The sequence below is a fragment of the Solenopsis invicta genome, chromosome 2 (assembly GCF_016802725.1).
Source record: "Solenopsis invicta isolate M01_SB chromosome 2, UNIL_Sinv_3.0, whole genome shotgun sequence".
NCBI classification, from domain to species: domain Eukaryota; kingdom Metazoa; phylum Arthropoda; class Insecta; order Hymenoptera; family Formicidae; genus Solenopsis; species Solenopsis invicta.
The window spans coordinates 22,733,049-22,744,285 of NC_052665.1; the positions used below are offsets into that span (position 1 = coordinate 22,733,049).

Here is an 11,237-nt window from a genome sequence, read left to right on the forward strand (position 1 = left end):
TGTTGATTCTAAGACGTCTAGAAAAGGGCACGTGGTCCCGTGGTGCTGTGTGCATCATAGTATTGTTAAGAAACATAAATATTTATATCAATAGATGAAATATATGAAGTCCATATATGAAGAAATCTCGATTTACAGCCCAATGAATAAACAATATTTTTTAATTGTTTTTTAAATAATAATTTTTTTATATTTAATTTAATTATTGTATTATATTGATACATGTTTTCTAATTGCATCTTATTTAAACAAATAATAGAAAAGTTATTCCAGATGCTATTCTGCATTTGCAAAATTAGTAAAAAAAATTATAGTTTTATATTTGTTTATATAAATATTGTGCTTTAATTATACATATTTCATTTTTTCGATAACGTATATTGATCTGATCTATCAGTTATATACACATATCAGCATCAAGTGTTCACAGGTCATCTTGAGGAATCAGTTCGCAGCGATCACGGAGGTCAAACAACGTTCAGCGGAGTCGCGACTTGGATGAATGACCGCTTGGAAATTTCCGAAAAAAATATTTCCGAAATTTTTTTTTGCGAAAAATGTTTTTTAAAATATTACACAAATATTGTTTTGTTTATTGGAATTATGTGATGTAATAATATTTATGTGAATATTTTGGAAAAATGGGATGTTTCAATGCAATATTTCAAAAAGCGAACATCTTAATGTTGCTGCAATCTTCCAGCAATGTTGCAGCAATGTTTTGCAATCAAAATGTAATATTACAATGTTTCAATGAAATCATTCTGCAATGTTCTTGCAATCTCTCTGTGCTGTATGGGTTTGTTCAAGGTTCTGAGGTTCTTGTTTCACCTTTATAATAATAATGATACAGTTCAAATGGCCACCCAAAGCTTATCATTTGCCGAAGATTCAGCGCATTTGAGTGAAATCCAAATTTTTATTGGAAGAATGCAGGATCCTTAAAGAGACATATTAACAAAGTCCTATGTTATTATTTAATTTTGCATAATTCAAAATGTATACAGCTAAATACAAACTTCAATAAAAAAAAAAAAACTTGAGTGTACATACATATATTCGTGTGACAATATGCTTAAGTTAAAGAACAATAAAGAAGTATGTGTAATTAAATGATAAAATAAAACTTTAAAAAAATGTTGAAGTGATCAAAAGTAAAAATGCTTTATAACTATTGTTAGCTACTGTGTATTAGCATATTAGTGTCACTGAAAAATGGTGAGTTATTAAATGAATAATTCCGTAAGCAATTGTAAAAATTCATCACTTAATAACGGAGATAATAGAGATAGCTGTAGTGGCCATAATACTCTATTCTCTTCTAGACATTTCTCTCATCTTGACATCAAATCAAAATACGTAGGTTGCTTTAAGGCTTCTGACTCCTTAGCCGAAAACTCCGTGTTAACTCCGTGTTAGCGACATTCCGTTGCGGACAAAATTAGAACTAATACACGTGAAACGTGACAGATTGACGATGAGATGTTGTCGTGCATGTTGTCATTTTGTTATTATGTGTTTCATTGCGAAAATATGACTTATCTCGCATTTATCAAATACGTAAAAATGGACTGCGAGTAAAGTTTCTTTGAATTTTATACATAAAAGCACATTTGTCACTCTTTTCAATAGCTATCCGTGTGTTTTCTTGTCTGAACAGGCGTTACTTTACGTGCTTTTTACGTCTTTTACTGATTGCTAAACGAAAATAAAGAATAAAGAAGGCAAAAATAACGAAAAAATAGTCTTGACTGATATTTAGAAACGTTTTAAAGCTATTTGATTAGTCTGTTTTATTCAAATTGGCTTTATTTACAAATGGCACGTTGGAAAAAATTACTTGTCATTTCACGCAATTTCTTGCTTCTGACGTCACGAGTTCAATATGGCTGCGGCGAGTACTCAGGAGCCTTAAAAGTTTTGCGGTTTGACTACTTCCTGTAAGATGACGCTGTTGGCAATATTTTGTTCGGATTCTCTAACATATTTATTTGTTATACTGAACAGCTATGACAGATTATTTATATATAGGTTTGTTCGTGTTGCATACACTTTTTGCACTTAAATTCTAGTGAGTTCACTAGTAATATGAAAAGTGTACTGATTTATTTAGTTATTTGTACGAAACAACTCGAACGTTAAAGTGTGCACTAATTACACATAACAGAAATAAATATAATAATAATGGATATACTCGATGATGAAATTATTTTGCCATTAGCTCCAATACCTCCATTTATATTATACGATCATGACGGTATGTAGAAATTTATAAAATTATATATATATATATATATATATATATATATATATATATATGTATGTATGTATGTATGTATTATACTATAAAGGGTATAGCCGGATTTATATATGAAATATGTGCCCCCATCCCAAAATAGATTTTTATCATACATTAATCTTTAGCCCTCAATAAAAGAACAATTTTCATCAAGTTTTAAAACCCGCTGTCCTTTGCTATTGTGATATTAACAAATAAATACACAATTATTTAATTATATATTTTTTTTATACTTTTGATTCATAAAAAATTATAAAAAAATTAATGATATATATTTCAGTCATTAAAATACAAATCTAGAAATTTGTAAGATAAAAGTTCGAATTTTAAAAAATTCAAGAAGTTTAAAAGTGTTAATTTTCAAATGAAATTACTAAGTGACTAACTTCATATTTTTTTTATTACATGTTTTCAGCATTATTTACCTCAAAGTTTTTAAAAAATAAGTGTCAATATTAAAATAAAAAAATTATATTTTTAATATTTTAACATTGACGCCTATTTTTAAAAAATCTGAAAAAATTTGAGGTAAATAATGTTGGAAAGATGTAACAAAAAAATATGAAGTTATAGTCACTTATTGTTAATAATTTCATTTAAAAATTGACAATTTTTAACTTCTTAAATTTTTTAAAATTTAAACTTGCTTCTTAAATATCTTTAAAAATTTCTAGATATGTATCTCGATGACAGAAACATTACTGATTTTTAACGTAAATATATTATATACATTATATATTTTTGAGTAAAATTTTCCCCTCGGAAATGTTTTGGAATGTATCTTTTCAATATATATTAATATATTATACATATTTATTGAATTGATTTTGATTAAATTACAATTTTTGTCTTTTTGTTTATATATTAGATGACGAAATACTACAAATGTTACAATTAGGATTAATAATTATACAACGAAATCAACATATTAAAGTTAATAATTATATAGAAACTGTTGTTCGAAACTATATTGAAAAAGATTTTATAATGCATTTTCGTCTTTCACGAGAAGTTGCTTACGATCTTATCGCTCGGTTGACGATATCTCCAATTTTTACGTCTTTACAAGGTATGTATACATAATACATACTTTATAGTTGTACACGATGTACTATTTAAATAGAAGGAAAAACAACTGTTAATAATTTACAAAGTTAGAAATTTATTATACATTGCAATGTTCACTATTGATTATTTAATACAGATTGTAATTTAAATTAGTTTTTATTAATATGTTAAATTTGGTAGTTACATTTATTTAAATCTATCCATTATTGTAGAACATGCAGGATATGCACCAATTTCACCAGAAAAACACATTTTATGTTACTTGTGGTTTCTTGGTCACGAAAGCGCAGGATATAGAGATGTAGCTGATCGGTTTAATATTACAATTAGTACATTGTATACACTTTTAACAAGGGTAACAAACTTTTTAATGCAATTTGCTCCACATATTATAAGATTTCCTACACTACAAGAAAAAGAAGAAACAAAGGCATATTTTCTTGGAAAAAAACAATTTCCTAGAATTATTGGTATGATCTATTTTTATTTTATGTAATATTTTTGTGCAAACGTTACGTATATATATGCCAAATTTAAATTTAAATTTATAGGTGCTGTGGATGGTGCGCACATCAGAATCGATAAACCAACACAAGATAAAGATTCATATATTAATAGGAAACAATACTTTTCAATTCATATGCAAGGTGTAGTGAATCACAAACTGAAATTTTTAGACGTGTTTATTGGATATCCCGGATCTGTGCACGATGCAAGGGTCTTTCGGGAATCTCATTTATACGAATGTCTTCAGGATATTTGTTTAAGTTAGTAATACACTATCAAATATGTAATTATTTCACTTATTTTAAGTACTTATATAAAAAAAATTATTCCTAATATTTATGTAAATAAAATATTTTAAAATATTTTAGGAGGTTCTTATATAGTTGGAGACAGTGCTTATCCTTGTTTGGAATATTTAATGGTTCCATACAGAGACAACGGACATTTAACACGAGCGCAGAGAAATTTTAATAGTCGATTAAGTTCATGCCGTGTAGTAGTTGAAAATGCCTTCGGCATTTTAAAACAAAGATTCAGACAATTATATCATTTCAAACTTAGAAATATTGTGCGTATGGTGCAAATAATACACGCTTGTTGTGTCTTACATAATTTAGCAAGCGCAGGCGATGTAGAATTCTTTGAACCTCCTCTTGAAGATAATTATCCAGATCCAGAAGCCGAGATTATTAGAAATAATAATGATGAGATCATACCTGGGAATGAACATGGCCGCATTTTACGAGATGAGTTGTGTCGTCAATTAATTGCTCAAGACATAAGTATTTACGGTTAATTCGCATGACAAACAGAAAAGTTATTATAATTATATTATATTTTATTTTTGCATATCTTTCTATTTAATATTATACATATACAGGGTGATTCAGAACGACCCATGTGTTCCTGTAAAGACGTATTCTTGAATAAATTCTGAGACGATTTTTCCTGTACGAAAATTTTGTCCGACGCTTACTTTTTGAATAATAAGAGGATAAAGTTAGCAAATCACGGGCCGTGTACACATGGTAGACAAAAGCGCCGCAATTCATCGTCCGACGCGGGCGCTTACCCTGAACGATGAGTTGCGGCGCTTTTGTCTACCATGTATACACGACCTGTGATTCGCTAACTTTATCCTCTTATTATTCAAAAAGTAAGCGTCGGACAAAATTTTCGTACAGGAAAAATCGTCTCAGAATTTATTCAAGAATACGTCTTTACAGGGACACATGGGTCGTTCTGAATCACCCTGTATATTTACTTGTATACTAGCATGTAAAACTTTGAAATAAAAATACTTTGTTTTTTGCATATTTATTTACTTTATATTATAAAATTGAGGTTTTATAACATATAATTAATCAAAGCGCTGAAAAGTACACAAGTACTAGTGTATTATACAATAAACACATCTAAAAATTTCTTAGTTTGTAATTCACTACACCTTGCATATGAATTAAAAAGTATGTTTCCTATTAATATATGAATTTTTATCTTGTGTTGATTTATCGATTCGGAAGTGCGTACTAGCCACGGCACCTACAAATTTAAATTTACATTTCGCATACATATGTAATTTTTCTTATAAAAAAGAACAAATCTCTTTAAAAAAATTTAATTGTATTTTAACTAAAAGTTATATTTTAACTTAATTTTAATAGGAACTTTATAGGAACATTATCACTCGTGTTATATATATTATTTTTCATAACAAAAACTAAATATTTTACTTTAGTATCAAACATAAACTTTTTAAACAAAGCAATACTAAAATATTTTTGGTAGTATTAAAAATAAAAAATTTAATATTTACTAAAAATTCTTTAAAATATTATAAACATTTTTTAGAGATTAAAGTTTGTTATTAAAATTCAACATAATTAAACAGAAACTTTCCTTAAATAATATACATATTGACTGCTTTCAGCAGAAAAAGCAGCTTTGCAACTGTTATAAAATTATTTAATACTATTAGTTTTTGCCCTTGGTTCCTGCCGGATCTAAGTGCGCAAATCAATCAGATTAAAGAATTTTCAACAGTTACAAAGCAGCTTTTTCTGCTAAACGCAGCCATTAACTCAGACTTTATATTAAACTGTATCAAATGTGACAAATAATGTACTTAATAAAATATACAAAAAACCAAAAAAATATATAGAAATATGGGAATAGTATTTTAACTTCTTTCAAAGTGTTATGAATACGTTAATGGATAAATATTATTATACATATACTACTAATAAAAATTAAACAGTTGTTCTGAACGGAAATGTAACAATTTGTTCAATATTTTTTGCAATTTCTTTAAGAACTTTAATATTTTCATCTTTTTTAGCATTTGATATGGCCCATTGTATTTTTGCGGAGTTAACAAAATCTTCTTGAGTTTTTGCAATATTTTTAAATTCTTGTAGAATCTGTATTTGTATATTTTCATTACGTTGTTTTTCATTACTCCTTTCAGAAATGTATGTATCTAAAACTGCTTGACATTTATTTATATATGAACTGGTAGTATTTTGTCGTATTCTAGTTTGATGTGTTTGTAATTCTTCTGTTCGTACAGTTTGTACATTTTCAGCAGACTCAAGATTATTTGATACACCGGGATTATTTTCAAAGTCTTCATTATCAATTGCGTTGTTCATTCTATATAAAAAAATGACAATATCTATTGGTTTTAATAATTGTTTCTTTTTAGTTTATATTATGTATTGGCAACACTCGCTAGATATTAGTTACTAATGTTAATGTTGGCACTAACCTTGCCTTCGCGCTTAAACCTGTTCCCCTCTCACTTCTGTAAGTCCCTACTCTCTTCTTGTGCCACGCGCTTGTACGCTCAATACGTTTTAGGATATAAATAAAAGCTCTTTGTAAATTCGTGCACAATAAAGTGTTTATAACTAATAGGTTATGGGCCCAGAGTCCCGAATAGATATATCTATTGTGTTATTTTACGGATCCTTAGACAAATACAACCGTAACAAGTTGTAATACAAAAGTGAGGTTAAGTTATCTCTTTTTTGCACGGCACGTAAAAATTAACGAACGACTACAATGTCTATGCACGTTGCACAAATAGAGCATTTATCCAAAAATAATTACGACACTTGGAAAATGCAAATGCAAGCAGTCCTTGTACGTAATGAACGGTGGTTATATGTAAATGGCATGAAGACTCGTCCGCAAGCAGAACAGGATATTCCGACATGGGAGTTAGCTGACCAAAAGGCAAAGGCTGATATCATTTTAAATATATCTCCATCGGAACTGTTCTGTAGCATAACATTTAAGTCGTGCACGACATAGGATCGCACAGGATCAAACAGGTCCAAACAAGTCAGGCACACACACATACACACATACACTCACGCGCACACGCATTCACACAGCCGCCGATCCTTCACGGAGGATCGCGGCGAGACGGAAGCAACGCGATACGTTGCGTCTCTCGACGTTGCACCCAATCACGCGGCACGCAGACGGACTCGCCAAGGGATTCGCTATCAGCGAAGTGGTGGGATTTTGTAGCCCTTCGTGGATATATAAGCGAGCGTTTATCGACCGATTCTCTCTCTTGATCCGTGATCTCTTGATCAGTGCATATCAAAATTGTTCTGTGTGCGTGCGTTAAAACCGATCCTTGGCTCAGGGCGTTCGATCGACCCTTAGGCGTTGCCATATCGATTCAGATCTAGACTCAGGGCATACGACAGCCCCCAGGCGTTGTCTAGATAAATTCGTATACGTGAAATTACTTTATAAACATTTATATAATTTTCTTTAAGAAAATAAATTTATTTTAAATCGGAAACACGGAGTGACATTAACGTTGATCCCTTCGACTAAACATTTTGGTGCCTCCTGTGAGGTCTCACGGACCTTCAAGAAAATCCGAGTCGATACATCTACACTACGATTTCATACGATCTACGCAGACGACGAAACAGCGGATACGACGGCTTCCTGGACACACGCATTCGGCGGAACACAACGGACAAAATCATACATCGTTGACAACAATTAAAAGTAAGTCGTTTGATATCATTCTTGATTCGGGTAACAATGGCCGATAAAATAAAATTACTTATTCAAAAGCGAACTTCATTGAAGTCACAAATTACAATCTTAAAGAATGCACTCGATAAGGGCGGAGTGGACAATTCCTCATTGAAATTACGGATGAATCGTTTATCAGAATTATATCGAGCGTTCGAAGATTACAACGATGAACTCGCGGTATTAGATCCGAGTGACGCGCATCAAAATGAATTTTTAGGCTTGCAAGAACGATATTATGCGATCGCGAGTAGGGTAGAAGATATTTTATATCCGTCGAACACTTTGGTAACCGAAGCGAGCGGATCGTCCGGCGCGACTCGAAGCGATAGTGTAGCGTCAACAACCGTCATTAAAAAACGACGTATTAAGCTCCCCGACGCCTCCTTGCCAACGTTCGACGGCAAATATGAAAATTGGCTGTCGTTTAAAAATACCTTTAGTAACATGATAGGTTCACAAGCAGATTTATCAGATGTGGACAAACTACATTATCTAAAGTCAGCTCTAACCGGCGAGGCATCTAGCAAAATACGAATATTCACGATAGATGGAATTAACTATACAAAGGCATGGGATTTATTAGAGCGCGCTTACGAAGTCAAACGAGTTTTAGTATCGCGGCATCTTTCTTTGATTCTGAATCTACCCGTCCTAGATAAAGAATCCACGAACGGCCTATGCAAACTTGCAGACGATACCCAACAACACGTCGCGTCTTTAAGCACTTTGGGGGTTATCGTCGGACCCGAAATGATAATACATATTTTAGAAAGTAAATTACCAAAAACTACGCTCGAAAAATGGGAAACAACACTCGAAAGAGATGAATTCCCAAAACTCGATCAAATGTACGACTTCCTGTACAGAACTGCGGTTTGCGCGTCGAGACGCGAAGGAACAAAAACGCCCGAAGTAAACAAAAATAAAAACGAACCTCCAATAAAAAAAAGAAAGTTGTTCCACTCGAATCAGGCCTTCTTATTAAACTCATCACACAATTGCGTAGTATGCAAAGACAAAAGGCATCCCTTATATTTATGTGACAAATTTCGCGAGTTGCCTGTGCAGGGACGTATCGACGTGGTAAAGGGCGCGAAGATTTGTTATAATTGTTTGCGTTCGCATAAAGGTAGTGTCTGTAAATTTTCCAATTGTACCATCTGCCAGAGGCGTCATAATACGCTTCTGCATATGGACAATTACGCGCGTACGGCTAAGTCTGGTCCTTCCAAATCCACATCCGCGCAGAAAGAATGACTAGATAAGAATCGAGGCACAACTCTCGTGACACTAAACATCTGCACACCACAACTAATGACAAGCGCGCTAGTATACGTTCAGAACCATAACGGCGGACTAATTAAATGCCGCGCATTACTAGATACTTGTGCTTCGATGAATTTCATCTCAGAATCAATAGTAAAACGTTTAAACATACCCGTATACACGCAACCGTTATTGATTGGTGCAATTAACGGTGTTACGTCCTGTGGAGTAACAATTCTTTTCTCTCGAAATCGATGCAGCCAAGCAACCGAAAATTTCGAAAAGATGATCTACCTTAACCGCGCAGATACACTAAAGTCGAGTCAATACGGCTGGTCCATCCTTGACACGTGCCGATTTTGGCGGATGATTGACCCCATCGACATGAAACACTTGTCGTACAATTAAAAAGTAGCGCGCGGACGACAATAGGAAGCAGTACACCTGCGGATTAAAATCCCATAGAAATCATAGGCAGAATCAGGTATAAAAGGAAGGAGCTCCGGAGCCCGCGGGCACTTACTCGGCACTTACTTACTTTCTTACAATCATTTACAGTCACTTACGGGCACATACCGCACCTTTTTTTCATTCTGATCAATCGCTCATTTTTCGCTTCGCGATTCACTCTAGTTCGATCCGGCGCACATTCCGTGACATTATATGTCCGAGTTTGTGACGTTCGGATTCGTATTCACCGTACTTAAATTCGACGCGGCATTGTGAGATCCGAACACTCTGAGTGCCAACCGTCGACCAACCGTCCGCCGTTGTAAGCTGAATCCGCTCTGCCAACCACTAAATCGTTCGCACCTTCAAACTTCACCCAACAGTAAGTCTCAGCCGTCCATTATTTTTATTTTTTTTATTTTTACTCTTCATAAGACTACCTTCTCTCTCTCATAAGATATTTGTTTTGTTGATTTATATTTTTCAAAACATTCATATATTCAGTATTATTGCACTACCCTTCCTTTTCTCCCTCTATTACTCTCAGTCTCTTTATTTCCCGCAGGATACAGTCGAGCTCTTTCGATTGGGTCCGCGACTCTTTTATTTCCCGTAGGATACAATCGAGCTCTTTCGATTGGGTCCACGACTCTCTTTATTTCCCGCAGGATACAGTCGAGCTCTTTCGATTGGGTCCGCGACTCTTTTTATTTCCCGTAGGATACAATCGAGCTCTTTCGATTGGGTCCACGACTCTCTTTATTTCCCGCAGGATACAGTCGAGCTCTTTCGATTGGGTCCGCGACTCTTTTATTTCCCGTAGGATACAATCGAGCTCTTTCGATTGGGTCCACGACTCTCTTTATTTCCCGCAGGATACAGTCGAGCTCTTTCGATTGGGTCCGCGACTCTTTTTATTTCCCGTAGGATACAATCGAGCTCTTTCGATTGGGTCCACGACTCTCTTTATTTCCCGCAGGATACAGTCGAGCTCTTTCGATTGGGTCCGCGACTCTTTTTATTTCCCGTAGGATACAATCGAGCTCTTTCGATTGGGTCCACGACTCTCTTTATTTCCCGCAGGATACAGTCGAGCTCTTTCGATTGGGTCCGCGACTCTTTTTATTTCCCGTAGGATACAATCGAGCTCTTTCGATTGGGTCCACGACTCTCTTTATTTCCCGCAGGATACAGTCGAGCTCTTTCGATTGGGTCCGCGACTCTTTTTATTTCCCGTAGGATACAATCGAGCTCTTTCGATTGGGTCCACGACTCTCTTTATTTCCCGCAGGATACAGTCGAGCTCTTTCGATTGGGTCCGCGACTCTTTTATTTCCCGTAGGATACAATCGAGCTCTTTCGATTGGGTCCACGACTCTCTTTATTTCCCGCAGGATACAGTCGAGCTCTTTCGATTGGGTCCGCGACTCTTTTTATTTCCCGTAGGATACAATCGAGCTCTTTCGATTGGGTCCACGACTCTCTTTATTTCCCGCAGGATACAGTCGAGCTCTTTCGATTGGGTCCGCGACTCTTTTATTTCCCGTAGGATACAATCGAGCTCTTTCGATTGGGTCCA

The 11,237-nt window shown here is 34.2% G+C and overlaps 1 protein-coding gene across 1 annotated transcript; it reads left to right on the forward strand.

Moving 5' to 3' along the window:
• The first annotated feature begins 3,189 nt into the window (after positions 1-3,189).
• LOC113002749 (putative nuclease HARBI1) lies at positions 3,190-4,683 on the forward strand. Its single transcript, XM_039446240.1, has 4 exons — positions 3,190-3,368; positions 3,580-3,837; positions 3,919-4,134; positions 4,246-4,683. The coding sequence occupies exons 1-4, from the start codon at positions 3,287-3,289 to the stop codon at positions 4,668-4,670; spliced, it is 981 nt and encodes a 326-aa protein (XP_039302174.1). The 5' UTR covers positions 3,190-3,286; the 3' UTR covers positions 4,671-4,683.
• The last annotated feature ends 6,554 nt before the right edge of the window (positions 4,684-11,237 follow it).